General features: G+C 45.1%; 1 protein-coding gene across 7 annotated transcripts in view; it reads left to right on the plus strand.

Annotated features, from left to right (window-relative positions):
- Positions 1-19,972, plus strand: part of prkn (parkin RBR E3 ubiquitin protein ligase) — a 1,184,373-nt gene that overhangs the window by 961,793 nt on the left and 202,608 nt on the right. For 4 of the 7 annotated variants that reach the window (XM_072265746.1, XM_072265747.1, XM_072265751.1 and 1 more), the window contains one exon: positions 16,480-16,629. The exons of 1 other annotated variant lie outside the window; for it this stretch is intronic. In XM_072265746.1, coding sequence (XP_072121847.1) covers positions 16,480-16,629 — 150 coding nt within the window. Of the gene's footprint in view, positions 1-16,219; positions 16,257-16,479; positions 16,630-19,972 lie in introns of all 7 variants that reach the window. 2 more of the 7 variants (XM_072265748.1, XM_072265752.1) reach the window with 1 other exon arrangement.

Consider the following 19,972-nt stretch of genomic DNA (forward strand, 5'->3'; position numbering starts at 1 on the left):
AAAAAGCAGTGATTTTTATCACTGATAGCTGGTGAGGAAAAAGTAACATGACAATTCCGAAGTATCTTGCTCACTATGTTTTCAAGCATTCGGCCTTGGAGATCCCAGAAACAGCCAGGAATGAAAATGAAATGATTTTGCTATTTCAGCAAGTTAGGAACTAAAACAAATTAGAAGGTATCAACAATCATCTTGAATGTCACAATGAAAATGAAGATTTAAAGGTTGCAATCATCAAAAGGATTGTATGAAGGCGGTCCATTATCTACACTAGGAATCTGCACTGGTTTTGTTCATTAACAGTCAATCAAAAACACAGCAGCGTACATTGGATTAATTCCTGCATCCATAACTATGAGGAACTAATATGCAGTTTCATGGTACTGTGGTGTTATGGATAGCTTATTCTGTTTTCATGATTTGTTACCCAGTTAAACAGTAGTTTGTCCTTTTTATACCTTTTTAACTATTTCCATGAAATGTCAGCTAATTGGGAGCAGCCGCTTAATTGGTACTGGTCCCAAAATGTACTGGTTCTAATGGATTCAATTAACCAGAATCCACTGTATTGTGTTTAGTTCTGCTCGGCTCATTATAGGAGGGATGTGGAAGCTTCAATGAACTTTACAGGAAGATGTTGTTTCCTGCTTGTCATTGCTGCCTGCCATTCCTCCCACAGTGCCCTTAGGTTAGCTGCAGGGTCATCAGCCAGGGACCACCATTCATTAATGTTTAGCTTATAGCCCTGGTTCAGCTCTTATATCCCTGGTACATCTCCTATTGGCAGGGCAGTGAAAGGGACATCACCCTGCCACTCCTTGCATCTCCCATTGAGGTTAGACGGTCCCCCAATTTCTCTCCTTCCTCCTCAGCACAGCCAAAAGCTGCCCTTTTCCACCTCTTCAGCCAACTCTCTGGTGACCCTCCTGAGCCTCGCTCCAGTCTTGTTGTTGATGTACTGATGAATCCCTGGCATCCTACCTCTGCAGGGTAGATGATGGTCCTCCAGTCAGCTTCTTACACTCAGCTGCCAGCTGAGTCCTTCAGCCTCTTCCACTCATGGGCAGCCTCCACTCCTTCCCCCAATGGGATGGCTAACTCAATGAGGAGGGCTGTCTTAGAGAGAATGCAGAGGAAATTTACCAGGATGCTGCCTGGATTCGAGAGCATGTCTTCTGAGGATAGGTTGAGCGAGCTAGGACTTTTCTCTCTGAAGCAAAAGAGAATGAGAGGTGACTTGATACAGGTCATAGATTGAAATGGATAGCCAGAGATATTTTCCCAGAGTAGAAATGGCATAATGGGTGTATAATTTTAAAGTAATTGGAGGAATGTATTGGGGGGGGGTGATGTCAAAGATAAGTTCCTGCCAGGGGTGGTGGTAGAGCAACAGACACAAAATGCTGGAGGATCTCAGCAGCATCTATCAAATGAATAAACAGTCGACTTTTTGGGCCAGGACCCTTTATCAGGGCTGGAAAGGGAGAGGGAAGATGGCAGAATAAAAAGGTGGTGGGAGAGAAAGGAGAACAAGCAAGAAGACAGTATGTGAAGCCAATTGGGTGGGGGAGGGGGGAAGAAGGAAGAAACTGGGAGGTGATTGGTGGAAAAAGCAAAAGGCTGGAGAAAAAGTAACCTGAGTAGACAGGAGAGTGGACCATGGGAGAAAGAGAAGGAGGAGGGGCACCAGGAGGAGGTGATAGGCAGGTGAGGCCAGAGTGGGGAGTGGAAGAAGAGGGAAAGGAGAAAGGAAAAAAAAAATTACCTAAAGGAGAAATTGATGTTCATGCTATCAGGTCGGAGGCTACTTGGACGGAATAAGAGGTGTTGCTCCTCCACCCTGAGAGAGACTTCATCAAGGCAGAGAGGAGGCCACAGACCGACATGTCAGAATGGGAATAGAAATAGTAGTTAAAATGACTGGCCGCTGGGAAATTCTGCTTTTTGCAGATGATGTAGAGTGCTTGACAATGTGGTCCCCTAAGCTACATCAGGTCTCACCAATGCAGAGGGGGCCGCATCAGGAGCACCAGACACAGTAGACTTGCAGATGAGGTGTTGCCTCACCTGGAAGGACTGTTTGGGGCCCTGAATGGAGGTGAAAGGGCAGGTGTAGCATTTTGGTCCCTTGCAGGGATACGTGCCAGGAGGGAGATTAGTGGGGAGGGATGGATGGACAAGAGCTGTCCCTGTGGAAAGTGGAGATTTGGGAGGGAGAGAAACTATAGATGTGTTTAAGATATTGAAGATGGTGGAAGTTGCAGGGAATGATGTGTTGGATGTGGAGGTTCCTGGGGTGTTAGGTGAGGACAAGAGGAACTTTATCCCTGTCAAAACAGCAGGAAGATGGGGTGAGCGTAGATGCCTGGGAAATGGAGGGGATGTGGGTGAAGGCAGTATCAATAGTGGAAGAAGAGAAACTCTTTTCTTTGAAGAAGGAGGACACCTCTGATGTCCTGGAAAGGAAAGCCTCATCCTGGGGACAGATGCAATGGAGCCAAAGGAACTGAGAAAAAGGAATAGCAGGTTTAGAGGAGAAAGGGTGTCTGTCTCAGTGACTGACTCCACATCCCACTAAAGACAGAGAATTCCAGAGAGTAATTATCTCTTTTCAGCCCTGTCCTGAACAGGTGGCCCATTATATTGAGACTGTGACTGTCTATTCTTGACACCCAAACCGTCCATACATCCAATCCCCATTAGACTTTCCTGTGCTTTCATGGAATCAACTCTCATTGTCCTAAACCCTAGAGAGTACAAACCCAGTGTGACTAGAACACAAGAGACGGCTGATGATAGAATCTTGAGCAATCAGTCCTGATGCAGAATTTTAACCCAAAACTTCATCAATTCCTTTCTCTTCACAGATGGCATTCGATCTGCTGAGTTCCTCCAGCAGATCGGCTGTGGCCTTCCCTTGCGTAGGACCATAATAATAATGATAATAATAATAATAAGACAAAAAGATGTTAGTTAAGAGCAAGATTAAACAAATTGGTTTTGATTTGGCATTTAAAAGTGTCAACTGAATTTGCATCCTTTGTATTTTTAGGTATTGACTTTCACAGTTTAGGAGCTTAGTTCAAGAAAGCTAATTTGCCGATTATCTTTTGAGGGAAATTGTTTACATTTAAGAGACTGATGGAAGAAGACCTGAGAGCTCGGGCAGGATTATAAAATGAAAGCAATTCTGTGATATACTCAGGTCCCAGACCATTAGGAGCTTTAAAAACAAATATGAGAACTTTAAGATCAATTCTAAAAGGCACAGGAAGCCAATGCAGAGTAATTAAGATGGGACTGACATGCTCCCTCATCCTGGTTTAGTTAAAAGACTAGCAGTGGCTTTCTGAATGAGTTGAAGTTTGTCAATAGATTGGTTTATAATACAGTAAAAAGTGTATAGCAGTAATCTAGTCTATTTATTGTAAAGGTGTGAATTAGTTTTTCAGTATTACATGCAGAAACAGGTGTATTTTAGCAAAATTTCTTATGTGTAGGTGTGGGATTTAAAATTGAAATCTGAATTGTCACGTACCCCGTGACGGGAATAATGAACCAGCAGAAATAGAAAACGCTTCTGAAGTATTGCTATTAACTAATAATATTTATTAGTAACTACACAACACAGTAATATAAATGTAGATAAATCAAACAGGTTAGCAATGATTTTATATATATATATATATATATATATATATATAAGTAATATCAGTAAGTGTGGAAATATAAGTGAAAAACCAAGCTTCTTCAAGTCTAGGGGTATAAAGATACAGTCTTACGATGATGAGTAAAGTTCAGTTCAGTTCGGTTCATGGTGTTGAGTTGAGTAGTGATGGAGAGAGAGAGAGAGAGGGAGAGACTTGAGTCTTCAGGTGAGCTGACGCCGTCGATCTTCTCGTTGTCCTCCGAAATCCTTTAAAAATCACCGACTGTGACCACAACAAAGGGGACCGGTTTTCTGTGGTGGAGCTATCACCCAGGTAAGGGTGGACACATGGACAACTCCCCACCAGTCACCGCCTTTCCTTTTCACTGCAAGTGCCGCTGATCGATCTGCCTGATCGATCCTCCAAAAACCCACTTTTCCTGCAGGCACAACAAAGCTCATTCAGTGTCCAAAACATGTGTCTGAGGTCTATCATCTGACCTTCTATTTTATCTTCCTGCGCTGAGAATCAACTATCACTCAAATAACTCCACCTTCCTCTCTCTGTGTAAGAAATGCAAGCAGACAAATGTCCTTGGGAAGTATCAACATGCTGTGAGCAGTTCCAAGGGTTTCGATGGGGTAGAGTTTGTAAAGTGTCCAGGACGGATTCCTCTCACAGTATGTGGACAGGCTGACTAGGGGGAATGCCATTCTAGATCTAGTACTAGGTAATGTCTACAGCAGACACGCCAAACAGCTCAACCATTTTCACCTGAGCTGTCTCCGCGGACTCCTCCACATCAGGTGGCAGGACAAAGTCCCCAACACGGAAATCCTGGAACGAGCTGGTCTCTGCAGCGTCTACACCCTCCTGCTGAAAGCCCAAGCCAGTTGGGCTGGACATGTGGTCAGATTGCCAGACAGCCGGTTGCCTAAGCAGCTGCTGTACGGAGAACTGTGTCAGGGCAGAAGAAACGTTACAAAGACTGCCTGAAAGCGTCCCTCAAAGGCCTGGGTGTCGACATCAACACGTGGGAGACGCTTGCCCTCGACTGTCCAGCTTGGCGCAGCAAGATCACCACAGGAGCCCGTGCAGCTGAAGTCAGGCGCATCATCGAGACGCAACGAAAGCGTGCTGTGCGCAAGGCCCGAGCAGCATCCACTGCCACAACAGCACCCACCCACTTGTGTCCCACATGTGGGCGAGCCTTCAGGGCCCGGATTGGCCTCATCAGTCACCTCCGGACCCACAGCCCACCAATCTCCCATTTGACTTTGAAACCATGGTCATCTTCGACTACAAAGGACGAACAACAACAACAACAACTAGGTAATGAACCGGGTCAGGTCACAGATCTCTCAGTGGGTGAGCATCTGGGGGACAGTGACCACCGCTCCCTGGCCTTTAACGATATCATGGAAAAGGATAGAATCAAAGAGGACAGGAAAATTTTTAATTGGGGAAGGGCAAATTATGAGGCTATAAGGCTGGAACTTGCAGTGTGAATTGGGATGGTGTTTTTGCAGGGAAATGTACTATGGACATGTGGTCGATGTTTAGAGATCTCTTGCAGGATGTTAGGGATAAATTTGTCCCGGTGAGGAAGATAAAGAATGGTAGAGTGAAGGAACCATGGGTGACAAGTGAGGTGGAAAATCTAGTCAGGTGGAAGAAGGCAGCATACATGAGGTTTAGGAAGCAAGGATCAGCTGGGTCTTTTGAGGAATACAGGGAAGCAAGAAAGAAGCTTAAGAAGGGGCTGAGAAGAGCAAAAAGGGGGCATGAGAAGGCCTAGGCGAGTAGGGTAAAGGAAAACCCTAAGACATTCTTCAATTATATGAAGAACAAAAGGATGACAGGAGTGAAGGTAGGACCGATTAGAGATAGAGGTGGGAAGATGTGCCTGGAGGCTGTGGAAGTCAGCGAGGTCCTCAATGAATATTTCTCTTCGGTATTCACCAATGAGAGGGAACTTGATGATGGTGAGGACAATATGAGTGAGGTTGATGTTCTGGAGCATGTTGATACTAAAGGAGAGGACGTGTTGGAGTTGTGAAAATACATTAGGATGGATAAGTCCCCGGGGCCTGACGGAATATTCCCCAGGCTGCTCCATGAGGCAAGGGAAGAGATTGCTGAGCCTCTGGCTAGGATCTTTATGTCCTCGTTGTCCACAGGAATGGTACCGGAGGATTGGAGGGAGGTGAATGTTTTCCCCTTGTTCAAAAAAGGTAGTAGGGATAGTCCAGGTAATTATAGACCAGTGAGCCTTATGTCTGTGGTGGGAAAGCTGTTGGAAAAGATTCTTAGAGATAGGATCTATGGGCATTTAGAGAATCATGGTCTGATCAGGGACAGTCAGCATGGCTTTGTGAAGGGCAGATCGTGTCTAACAAGCCTGATAGAGTTCTTTGAGGAAGTGACCAGGCATATAGATGAGGGTAGTGCAGTGGATGTGATCTATATGGATTTTAGTAAGGCATTTGACAAGGTTCCACACGGTAGGCTTATTCAGAAAGTCAGAAGGCATGGGATCGAGGGAAGTTTGGCCAGGTGGATTCAGAGTTGGCTTGCCTGCAGAAGGCAGAGGGTGGTGGTGGGGGGAGTACATTCAGATTGGAGGATTGTGACTAGTGGTGTTCCGCAAGGATCTGTCCTGGGACCTCTACTTTTCGTGATTTTTATTAATGACCTGTATGTGGGGGTAGAGGGGTGGGCTGGCAAGTTTGCAGACGACACAAAGGTTGGTGGTGTTGTAGGTAGTGTAGAGGATTGTCGAAGATTGCAGAGAGACATTGATAGGATGCAGAAGTGGGCTGAGAAGTGGCAGATGGAGTTCAACCTGGAGAAGCGTGAGGTGGTACACTTTGGAAGGACAAACTCCAAGGCAGAGTACAAAGTAAATGGCAGGATACTTGGTAGTGTGGAGGAGCAGAGGGATCTGGGGGTACATGTCCATAGATCCCTGAAAGTTGCCTCACAGGTAGATAGGGTAGTTAAGAAAGCTTATGGGGTGTTAGCTTTCATAAGTCGAGGGATAGAGTTTAAGAGTCACGATGTAATAATGCAGCTCTATAAAACTCTGGTTAGGCCACAATTGGCGTACTGTGTCCAGTTCTGGTCACCTCACTATAGGAAGGATGTGAAAGCATTGGAAAGGGTACAGAGGAGATTTACCAGGATGCTGCCTGGTTTAGAGAGTATGCATTATGATCAGGGACTAAGGGAGCTAGGGCTTTACTCTTTGGAGAGAAGGAGGATGAGAGGAGACATGATAGAGGTGTACAAGATAATAAGAGGAATAGGTAGAGTGGAATAGGTAGAGCACCTTGGCTCAATACAAGAGGACATGGCTTTAAGGTAAGGGGTGGGAAGTTCAAGGGGGATTTTAGAGGAAGGTTTTTTCTCAGAGAGTGGTTGGTGCGTGGAATGCACTGCCTGAGTCAGTGGTGGAGGCAAATACACTCGTGAAGTTTAAGAGACTACTAGACAGGTATATGGAGGAATTTAAGGTGGGGGGTTATATGGGAGGCAGGGTTTGAGGGTCGGCACAACATTGTGGATCTAAGGGCCTGTAATGTGCTGTACTATTCTACGTTTCTATGTTTCTATCTCTCTCTCTCTCTCTCTTTCCAAAAGCACCGTTCATAGGGGTAAACGAGCACAGTTCATAGGGGTAATTCAGGATCCCATCACAGAATCAAGGATGACACGCTTGTTACTTTTAACTTTACAAGGGGAGCGAGGTTCTCAAGTTTATCAAGAAGTTTATTTCTCCTGAAACCAACTAAAAGTATTTCAGTTATATCTTAATACTGTATAGGTTTTAGAAAATTATTGCTCATCCATTTGTTCATTGCAGTCACACCAGAAGTCAGACATAGGAGTGAAATTGGGCCATTTGGCCCATCAAATCTGCTCTGCCATTTATTCAAGTCTGATTTATTATCCCTCTCAACCCCAATCTCCCACCTTCTCCCCCTAACATTGACACCCTTACTAATCAAGAACCTATCAATCTCCATGTTCAATATACCCAACAACCCGGCCTCCACAACTGTCTGTGGCAATGAAGTACACAGATTCACCACCCTCTGGCTAAAGAAATCTTTCCCCATCTGTGCTAAAGGGACATCCTTCTTTGCTGAGGCTGTGTCCCTTGGTTCTATTTTGGTGCACTATTGGAAACATCTTCTCCATGTCCACTCTGTCTAGGCCTTTCAATATTCAATAGCTTTCAATGAGGTAGCCTTCATTCTTCCAAATTCCCGCAAGTGCAGGCCCAGAGCCATCAAGCACTCCTCATTCATTAATCCTTTCATTCTTGGGATCATTCTCATGAACCCTCTCCAATGCCAACACACCCTTTCTTAGGTAAGGGGCTCAAAACTGCTCTCAATACTCCATGCACTCTGACCAATGCCTTATAAAATCTCAGCATCATATCCTTGCTTTTATATTCTAGGCCTCTCAAAATGAATGCAGACACTGCAAATGTCTTCCACATTACCAATTCAGCCTGCAGGTTAACCTTTAAGGAATTCTGCACAAGGACTCCCAAGTCCCTTAGCACTTGTGATTTCTGAATTTGCTGCCCGTTTAGTCCATGCCTTTATTCCTTCCACTAAAGTGCATGGCCATACTCTTCAGTACTCTGTGTTTTATCAACCACCTTTTGCCCATTCTCCTAATCTGTCCGAGTCCTTCTACAGACTCCCTACTTCCAAAACGTTATCTGCCCCTCTATCTATCTTTGTATTGTCTGCAAACATAGCCACAAAGCTATCAATTCCATCACCCAAATCATTGACATACCACACAAAAAGAAGCGGTCTCCAACATCCGCCCCTGCAGGACATAGTAGTCACCAGCAGCCAGGTTCCAGTTGGCTTGGTGTTGAGAATGGAATCACTTTTGTTCCAGAGTAGAAAATATTGATATCCTTTGTCAGCAAAGCCACAAACAGGCAGTGAATATTCATCTCCTGTTTGAATCAGAACCAGGTCCCTGGAAGTTGGATGCAGCAGCTGTAACCACGGTATCACTCAGCCACCTGCAGCAATCGTGAAGTTGCAGTGCCTGCACACTCTGCCTGCTCATGAAACAGTGGGGGGAAAAACTACATAGTTAGCATGTTTGAAATAGGGAGCGTTTTTGTTCTCCCTTAATAAAGAATTTGTACGTTCTCCCCGTGTCAGCGTGAGTTTCCTCCAAGGATATTGGTCAGTAGGTTAATTGGTCACATGGGTGTAATTGGACAGTGCAGGCCTGTTGGGCCAGAAGGCCCAGTCGTACCTCTAGAAAAACACAGTGAACATCAAAGGCAACTCACACAAAATGCAGGAAGGCAGCATCTGTGGAAATGAATAAACAGTCGACGTTTTGGGCCAGGCCCCTTCTTCAGGATTGGAAAAAAGGGGGAAGATACCAGAATAAAAAGGTGGGGGGTGGGGAGATAGGCTAGCTAGATGGTGATAGGTGAAGCCAAGCAAGTGGGCAAGGTCAGGGGCTGGAGAAAAAGGAATCTGATAGGAGAGGAGAGTGGACCATAGGAGAAAGGGAAGGAGGACAGGGCCGAGGGGGAAGTGATAAGCAGGTGACAAGAGGTCAAATATCAGAGGTGGGAATAAAGAAATAGGGAATGGGGAGGAATTTTTTTTTTTACCCGAAGGAGAAATCGATGTTCATGCTATCAGGTTGGAGGCTACCGAGATGGAATATAAGGTGTTGCTCCTCCATCTTGAGGGTGGCCTCATCTTGGCACAAGAGGAGGCCATGGACTGACATGTCGGAACGAGAATGGAAATCAGAATTAAAATGTTTGGGTCACAGGGAAGTCCCGCTTGTGGCAAATGGAGTGGAGCTGCTCAACGAAGCGATCCCCCAATTTACGACGGGTCTCACCACAGTAGAACAGGCTGCATTGGGGGCACTGGACACAATAGACTACCCCAGCAGGTGAACATCAAACTGTAAGACTCTGCAAATATATATCCTTCAGCCCGAAAGAATGCAGCTACATAAAAGTTTCTTGACTGCTACTAGCAATGTGGTCTATTCCCTGCTCTAGTTGCAGAGTTATGGCTGCAATGGGTGGTGTGAGAATATCCTTAAGACAACTTATGTACTCTTCCTTCCTGGAGATTCCGGTAAGAGAGTTATTCCTTGTATACCATGGGGAGCAGTCACATGTGGAAAACCCTTTCTCCCGCATCTACACCTCCCCTTTTTTTTTAATTATTTGTCACATGTACTTCAAAACATTGAAACACAGTGAAATACATCATTTTGCACCAACAACCAACTCTGTCTGAGGGTTGTGCCACGTAGCCCACAAGTATTGCCATGCATAGCAGGCCCACAACCTACTCTCCCTAACCGTGTGTCTTTGGAACGCGGGAGGGAACTGGAGCACCTGGAGGAAACACACACAGTCACAGGTGGAACATACAAACTCCATACAGGCAGTGGCAAGAAGCGCACCCTGATTGGTAATCACTAACACTGTACTGTAAAGTGATTGTCTTAACCGTTGCAGGCAATTCCTCCAGTCAACCAGGGATAAATCTGATATTTATTGATGATCTCTTTAAATGCTCGTGGTGGAGAAGTGATTCTCCCTGTGCCAGGGTAGGAACGGTAACCCTGTTGCCATATCAGAACTATACTGATCGACATTACTGTCACTTCTGCGTACCTGCAGCTGGCATTAGCTCTGTGTGCTCTTTTACCCTCACCAGTACAGCAGGTACCTTAAATGTGCATCTTGTTCCAGCAACACCTTGGAACAGAATTGGTATTTTGCATCTTTTTAAATAACTATACAGTGAACTTTGGAAAGTCTTATCACCTGGCTGTACTTCTACTCCCTGAGAATAGGTAGGGACTGAAGACTTCAGCACCAGTAGAGAGGACCAAGAAGGTATGGACAAGGGAAGCACAGGAGCACTTACCGGACTGCTTTGAATCAATGGACTGGACTGTATTCAGGGATTCATCTTCAAATCTGGATGAGTATGCCGCAGTTGTTACTGACTTCATTGAAACCTGTGTGGATGAGTGTGTGCCTACGAAAACTTGCTGTACATTCCCAAACCAAAAGCCATGGATGAACCAGGAGATTCGTTGTCTGCTGAGGGCTAGATCTGTGGCATTTAAGCCTGGCAACCCAGGTCTGTACAAAAAAACGAGCTATGACTTGTGGAGGGCTATTTCAAGGGTGAAGTAACAATTCCGAGTGAGGTTGAAGGCGACTCCAGATGCACGTCAACTCTGGCAGGGTTTGCAGGACATTATTTCCTACAAAGCAAACCCCAATAGCATGAATGACATTGATGCTTCACTACCATATGAGTTCAATGCCTTTTATGCCCACTTTGAAAGGGAGAATATAACTTCAGCTGTTGAGATCCCTGCTGCACCCAGTCATCCTGTGATCTCCGTCTCGGAGGCCGAAGTCAGGCTGTCTTTCAGGAGGGTGAACCCTCGCAAGGCAGCAGGCCCCGATGGAGTACCTGGTAAGGCTCTGAAAACTTGTGCCAACCAACTGGCAGGTGTATTCAAGAACATTTTCAACCTCTCACTGCTTTGGTCAGAAGTTCCCACCTACTTCAAAAGGTCAACAATAACATCAGTGCCCAAGAAGGGTAGTGTGAGCTGCCTTTGTGACTATCACCCAGTAGCACTCACATGTACAGTGATGAAATGCTTTGAGAGGTTGGTCGTGGCTAGCCTGAACTCCTGCCTCAGCAAGGACCTGGACCCACTGCAATTTACCTATCACCACAACAGGTCAACAACAGACACAATCTCAATGGCTCTTCACGTGGCCTTGGATCACCTGAACAACACAAACTCCAATGTCAGAATGCAGTTTGTTGACTACAGCTCAGCATTTAACACCGTCGTTCCCACAGTCCTTATTGAAAAGCTACAGAACCTGGACCTCTGTACCTCCCTCTGAAATTGGATCCTCAACTTCCTAAACCAGAAGACCACAATCTGTGTGGATTGTTAATAATATCTCCTCCTCTGGTGATCAACATTCGCGTACCTCAGGGATGTGTTCTTAGCCCTCTGCTCTACTCTCTCTCTGTACCCATGAATGGTTCACTAGGCATAGCTCAAATGTCATCTGTAAATTTGCTGATGACACAACCATTGTTGGCAGAATCTCAGATGGAGATGAGAGGGCATACAGGAGTGAGACATCCTAGCTAGTTGAAGTGGAGTCGCAGTAACAATCTTGCACGTAATTTCAGTAAGACCAAAGAGCTGATTGTGGACTTCAGAAAGGGGGAGGCGAGGGATTAGAAGGGGAAAGAGTGAGCAATTTCAAGTTCCTGGGTGTGAAGATCTCTGAGGATCTAACCTGGTCCCAACATATCGATGCAGTTATAAAGAAGGCAAGGCAGCAGCTGTATTTCATTAGGAGTTTGAGGAGATTTTGTTTTGCCACCTAAAACACTTGAAAACTTCTACAGATGTACTGTGGTGAGCAGTCTGACTGGCTGCATTACCGTCTGGTACGGGAAGGTGGGGGGGAGGCAGGAAGCTACTGCACAGGATCAAAAAAAGCTACAGAGAGTCGTAAAATTAGTCAGCTCCACCTTAGTATCCAAGGAGCGGTCCCTCAGAAAAGCAGCATCCATTATTAAGGACCCCCATCTCCCAGGGCATGCCCTCTTCTGTTACCATCAGGAAGGAGTACAGAAGCCTGAAGGCACACACTCAGCGATTCAGGAACAGCTTCTTCCCCTCTGCCATCCAATTCCTAAATGGATATTGAATCCATAAACACTACCTCACTTTTTTTTCTTTTTATTATTTTGATTTTTGCACTACTTTTAATTTAGCTATTTAATATAATATTTATATTTACTGTAATTAATTTACTTATTTTTTATGTATTTATCATGTATTGCATTGTACTACTGCAGCTAAGTTAATAAATTTCATGACATATACTGGTGATATTAAACCTGATTCTGCTTTTGAACTCTCACCCATGAGGGTTAAGGGGAAGGAGCAGATCATATTCAGATCCTGAGATCTAAAGAGACGTTCAATGCAAAATAGAAAGATTTTCATTCTTGCCTATTGATCATTTTTTGATAGATGATGGTCTGTAATGAAACTGGAGTATAAAATTCCCCATGTCTGTGCTACAGGATTAGCAATGTTCATGTAGGCTGCTCATGATTGGAGGGAAATGGTTGCTGCCTTGCTCTTTGCTCAAAGGTGAATATTGAGTCGTGTGTGTTTCACTGGAGTGCACAGAAAGAAGATGTGTTTCTGTAAAACTGAATGAAGGGTGCATGCAGAAACAACTGCTGTCAAATACGCGACTGAACAAATCACAAAAGCTGTGGCCCAGAAAATAGTTTGCAGTGGGCTGCCAGCAAAGAGCACCGACTGGAACAATCACCGTACAGGGCCAGGACACATCAAACATTCCCCTCATTAAACCCCTCATTGAAAGAGTAACACCAGCACACAAATTCACTCTTAGGCAAATTCACAGCTTCAAGAGTTTACTTCACACCAAGCGTGGATTGAGAGACTAATCGGGAATACTTGACACTTTTGGATAACCTACACAATATACATGGCTCTTTGACATGTCACAAAAATCTAATTTTATGTGTGTTCATCATCATCAATTATGTGCCATGTCATACGATGTGGGCAGTGAAAAGGTCTCCATGGTCATGATTGTTCTTGGCAAATTTTTTTACAGAACTGGTTTGCCATTGCCTTCTTCTAGCCAGTGTCTTTACAAGATGGGTGGCCCCAGCCATCAGTAATATTCTTCAGAAAGTATCAATAGCTCTTCAAATATGCATTGCTATCATCAAATAATCTTCTGCCAGGCCTCTATTAACTCCAGATTCACAGTGGAGCCATTTTACTTTACTTAAAGAAGTGGTGCATTTGCTGTGAGAAAATGAGAGTACCATAATCATTATCTAAAACTGTCAAACTCTTTGAACAGAAAAAAAAAGTGGTATATACATGTAACACACATAAAAGTTGCTGGTGAACGTAGCAGGCCAGGCAGCATCTCTAGGAAGAGGTACAGTCGAAGTTTCGGGCGGAGACCCTTCGTCAGGACTAACTGAAAGAAGAGCTAGTAAGAGATTTGAAAGTGGGAGGGGGTGGGGGAGATCTGAAATGATAGGAGAAGACAGGAGGGGGAGGGATGGAGCCAAGAGCTGGACAGTTGATTGGCAAAAGGGATATGAGAGGATCATAGGACGGGAGGTCTAGGGAGAAAGAAAGGGGCAAGGGGGAAGCCCAGAGGATGGGCAAGGAGTATAGTGAGAGGGACAGAGGGAGAAAAAGGAAAGAGAGAAAAAGAATATATATATAATAAATAACAGATGGGGTACGATGAGGAGATGGCGCATTAACGGAAGTTAGAGAAGTCAATGTTCATGCCATCAGGTTGGAGGCTACCCAGACAAAATATAAGATGTTGTTCCTCCAACCTGAGTGCGGCTTCATCTTTACAGTAGAGGGGACCGTGGATCCTTTACTTTATCCACTCAGGGGATTTCCCATCCACTGCTACCAACCTTATAGTTCCCACACCCCGCACTTCCCGTTTCTACCTCCTACCCAAGATCCACAAACCTGCCCGTCCAGGTAGACCCATTGTCTCAGCTTTCTCCTGCCCCACCGAACTCATTTCTGCATACCTCAATACTGTTTTGTCCCCCCTTGTTCAATCCCTTCCTACCTATGTTCGTGACACTTGTCACGCTCTGAAATTTTTCGATGATTTTAAGTTCCCTGGTCCCCACCACTTTATTTTCACCCTGGATGTCTAGTCCCTATATACTTCCATCCCCCACCAGGAAGGTTTCAAAGCTCACCGCTTCTTTTGGATTCTAGACCTAACCAGTTCCCCTCTACCACCACTCTGCTCCGTCTAGCGGAATTAGTCCTTACTCTTAATAATTCCTCCTTTAGCTTCTCCAACTTCCTCCAAACTAAAGGTGTAGCCATGGGCACCCGTATGGGTCTCAGCTATGCCTACCCTTTTGTTGGCTTTGTGGAACAATCCATGTTCCAAACCTATACTGGTATCTGTCCCCCACTTTTTCTTCGCTACATCGACGACTGCAGTGGCGCTGCTTCCTGCACGCACACTGAGCTCGTTGACTTCATTAATTTTACCTCCAACTTTCACCCTGCCCTCAAGTTTAGCTGGTCCATTTTTGATATCTCCCTCCCCTTTCTAGATCTTTCTGTCTCTATCTCTGGAGACAGCTTATCTACTGATGTCTACTATAAGCCTATGGACTCTCACAGCTATCTGGACTATTCCTCTTCTCACCCTGTCTCTTGCAAAAATGCCATCCCCTTCTCGCAATTCCTCCATCTCCGCCGCATCTGCTCTCAGGATGAGGCTTTTCACTCCAGGAAGAAGGAGATGTCCTCCTTTTTTAAAGAAAGGGGCTTCCCTTCCTCCACCATCAACTCTGATCTCAAACACATCTCTCCCATTTCACGCACATCTGCTCTCACCCCATCCTCCCGCCACCCCACTAGGAATAGGGTTCTCCTTGTCCTCACCTACCACCCCACCAGCCTCCGGGTCCAACGTATAATTCTCCGTAACTTCCACCACCTCCAACGGGATCCCACCACTAAGCACATCTTTCCTTCCCCCCCACCAGCTTTCCTCAGGGATCGCTCCCTACGCGACTCCCTTGTCCATTTGTCCCCCCCCCATCCCTCCCCACCGATCTCCCTCCTGACACTCACGCTTGTAAGCAGAACAAGTGCTACATATACCCTTACACTTCCTCCCTCACCACCATTCAGGGCTCCAGACAGTCCTTCCAGGTGAGGCAACACTTCACCTGTGGGTCGGTTGGGGTGATATACTGTGTCCGGTGCTCCCGATGCGACCTTCTATATATTGGTGAGACACAACGCAGACTAGGAGACCGTTTCGCTGAACACCTACGCTCTGTCCGCCAGAGACAGCAGGATCTCCCAGTGGCCACACATTTTAATTCCACGTCCCATTCACATTCTGATATGTCTGTCTACGGCCTCATCTACTGTAAAGCTGAAGCCACACTCAGGTTGGAGGAACAACACCTTATATTCCGTCTGGGTAGCCTCCAACCTGATGGCATGAACATTGACTTCTCTAACTTCCGTTAATGCCCCACCTCCCCCTCGTACCCCATCTGTTATTTATTTATATATATTCTTTCTCTCTCTCTCCTTTTTCTCCCTCTGTCCCTCTCACTATACTCCTTGCCCATCCTCTGGTCTTCCCCCCTCCCCCTTTCTTTCTCCCTAGTCCTCCCGTCCCATGATCCTCTCATATCCCTTTTGCCAATCAACTGTCCAGCTCTTGGCTCCCCGCTCCTGTCTTCTCCTATCATTTCAGATCTCCCCCTCCCACTCCCACTTTCAAATCTCTTACTATCTTTTCTTTCAGTTATTCCTGACAAAGGGTCTTGGCCCGAAACGTCAACTGTACCTCTTCCTAGAGATGCTGCCCGGCCTGCTGCGTTCACTAAGTGTGTTGTTTGAAATTCCAGCATCTGCAGATTTCCTCGTGTTTGCGGGTATATACATGTAAGTTGTTTTGTTTCATTCTTTTCAAGTTCTAAAATAATTAATACAAGTAGTATTGAAGGCTAATTGTGACCGAGCAGAGGATCATTGTGCAGCATTTCCGTGCTCATAAAAAGAGCTTGGATGGTAGCGATTCAATCCTCATTTTTTGTAAGTTACTGCCCACTGGTTATGTCGAATTAGGGTTATTGTAATTTAACGGCTGAATATTTTCCATTTGTAGTACAACCGTTACCAGCATTATGGAGCAGAAGAATGTGTGCTGCAGATGGGGGGAGTACTGTGCCCAAAACCAGGCTGTGGAGCTGGCCTGCTACCCGATGGAGACCTGCGCAGAATCGAATGCCTGCCGCAGAGTGGACTCGGCTGTGGGGTAAGATCAAACCACACAGTCTGCTTGTTCTGGGGCTAATACTCGTTCTCTCCAATTCAAATTTAAACTGATGTCCCTGGCAATACAATTAGGAAGCAAATGAGTGGTTGATATTGTATGTGGTAACTTACAAAGTCCAAAGCTTCTCTTAACTATGAACCTGCCAATTTGTCATAGGCATCCGTTAGTCTCATGAGACCATGGATTTGCGCCTTGGAAGGTTTCCAGGGTGCAAGCCTGGGCAAGGTTGTATGGAAGACCAGCAGTTTCCCATGCTGCAAGTCTCACCTCTCCACGCCACCGATGTTGTCCAAGGGAAGGGCATTAGGACCCATACAGCTTGGCACTGGTATCATCGCAGAGCAATGTGTGGTTAAGTGCCTTGCTCAAGGACACACATACTGCCTCAGCCAAGGCTCGAACTAGTGACCTTCAAATACTAGACGAACGCCTTAACCACTTGGCCACGTGCCAACTTGTATATGCATTGTTATAGAAAAGCACAATCAGATATTACTGAGATGGTGCTGGAGGATGAATCTAACATAAGCATTTAACACTCCACCCAAAATTCTAAGGTAATTTACCTGGCTGAGTGAGTGCACATTATTTACTCTTCTGATATCTGGCCCAGTTCTGAAGTGCCAATGATATACCAATCAAAGAATGCAGATTAGGTCGTAACTCTGCCAATTACTTATCTGTACATTAAATAATAAACACAAGAGATATTGCAGATGCGGAAATCCAGAGCAACACACATAGAGACATCTTGGCCAAAAACAGTGACTGTGTATTCCGAGATGCTGCCTGATCTGTTGAGTCTCGGCCCGAAACGTCGACTGTACTTCTTCCTAGAGATGCTGCCTGGCCTGCTGCGTTCACCAGCAACTTTGATGTGTGTTGCTTGAATTTCCAGCATCTGCAGAATTCCTCGTGTTTACAATTGCACCAAGCAATGTGTTGGACTTACACAATAATGCAAATCCTTCCCAAGAGTCAGTGCTGACCAACAAAAGCTCATTGACTCATCAGCCATTCAGGCATATCTGGACTTGGCTCTTGTAGATCTGCCATAGTCTTTTTTTAAAGGATATCGGTTATTCTCCTGGGTTTCATGCCACCAATCATTACATAAATGAGCATTACAAGCCTAAAACGCAGACTGCATCAGTTTCTGTCAGCTGTCTGTTTAAGCTTTAGCAAAGCCCAGCAACTGTAACTGAGAATCCTTGTTCCATGTGCTGGCTAATGAAATGTGGCATGTGTCCCCTTGTGAATTAGCCACTCTTTGCAGGAGATGAACTGAAATAACATGTTTATCAACCTAAGGAAGACTTTCCTACTATCAGCGGGATTACTTTGCACGTTTGCTCGATATACAGTTATCAAGAGCAATTCTCCAAAATGAAAGTAATAAACCTTACTAACTCTAATTAACAAAGTACAGATCACTCTGTTCTGTTTGAAATGAAGAACAAACAAATAGAAGGAGAGAGGCAGACAGACAGACAGAAGTGTCTATAAATTGTCCTTGAAGCCTGAGTATAGACAATATTCCTCTTCTGATGTAATTCATCCACAAAGGTTACATTGCTCATCCTGCCACAAGACAATGGGAAGAATCTTCACTGATGGATTGAATTGTTTATCAGTGATGTGACTGCATCAACTAATCGATCCTTAGGGTGTTGGCATTGTCTCCAGCTGCAACACTATTGGCAGGAAGGTCAGTAACCACAGATTTAGAAACATTGGCTGCAGAGCCAGAGGGAGATAAAGGAAAATTTATTTTTCTTTTAAATAGTGAGTTGTTACGATCTGAAGTGTTTTGGTTGAATGGGCAGTGGAAACGGATTCAATAGAAACTTTCAAGACGTGGTCAGAATAAATCCTTGAAAAGGAAACATTGGCACTGATTGCTAAAATTAAAAAGAGAGCTCCAAGTTTCAGCAGCTCTGCATACGACCCCTCCAAACAGTAGGGCGGCATGGTAGTGTAGTGGTTAGCATAATGCTTTACAGTACCAGTGACCCAGGTTCAATTCCTGCCACTGCCTATAAGGAGATAGTACTTTCTCCCTGTGGGTTTTCTCCGAGGAGCCCAGTTTCCTCCCACAGTCCAAAGACCTACCGGTTGGAAGTTTGTCCCATGACTAAGCTATGGTTAAACTAGGAGATTGCTGAGCAGCATAGCCAGAAGGACCTATTCCAGTAGGTATCTCAATAAATAAACAATGGTTTCTAACCAAATACACTTAGGGAGATCTAATGTAAAGAGACAGTACACCATTAATGGAAAGACCCATATAGTCATAGTCATAGTCATACTTTATTGATCCCAAGGGAAATTGGTTTTCGTTACAGTTGCACCATAAATAATAAATAGTAATAAAACCATAAATAGTTAAATAGTAATATGTAAATTATGCTAGGAAATAAGTCCAGGACCAGCCTATTGGCTCAGGGTGTCTGACCCGCCAAGGGAGGAGTTGTATAGTTTGATGGCCACAGGCAGGAATGACTTCCTATGACGCTCTGTGTTGCATCTCGGTGGAATGAGTCTCTGGCTAAATGTACTCCTGTGCCCAACCAGTGGATGGGAGACATTGTCCAAGATGGCATGCAACTTGGACAGCATCCTCTTTTCAGACACCACCATCAGAGAGTCCAGTTCCATCCCCACAACATCACTGGCCTTACGAATGAGTTTGTTGATTCTGTTGGTGTCTGCTACCCTCAGCCTGCTGCCCCAGCACACAACAGCCTCTCCCAGCACACAACAGCCTGCTGCCCCAGCACATCAATATCAATACTGATGTGCAGAGGAATCTTGGAGTCCAAGTCCATAGCTCCCTGAAAGTGGTGACACAGTTTGGTAGGGTGGGAAAAGCAGGAAGAAGGCATGCAAGCCTTTATTAGTCAAAGACCTGAGTCAAAAGTCAGAAAGTTATGTTGCAGCTTTATAAAACTGGTGTAGAAGAGGTTTACGACGATGCTGCCTGGATTAGAGGGCATGTGCTATCAGGGGGGTTGGGTAAACTTGGGTTGCTTTTTTCTGGAGTGGCGGAGGTTTAGCGGAGATCCTTTAGAGGCTTGTGAGGTTATGAGAGGCATTTGTGGATAGAGTAAACAGGCAACCAGTGTAATTTTCCCGCAGGTAAAATATCTAATGCCAGAGGGCTTGAATTTAATGTGAAAGAAGGTAATTTCAAAGAAGAACTGCAAGGCAAGTTTTTTTTTACACAGAATGTGGAGGGAGCTTGGAATGTTCTGCTTGAGGTGGTGGTGGGAGCAAGTACAATAAAGGCATTCAACAGGCTATTAGATATGAATGCAGGAGA

Source organism: Mobula birostris, chromosome 8, assembly GCF_030028105.1.
Source record: "Mobula birostris isolate sMobBir1 chromosome 8, sMobBir1.hap1, whole genome shotgun sequence".
Classification (NCBI taxonomy): domain Eukaryota; kingdom Metazoa; phylum Chordata; class Chondrichthyes; order Myliobatiformes; family Myliobatidae; genus Mobula; species Mobula birostris.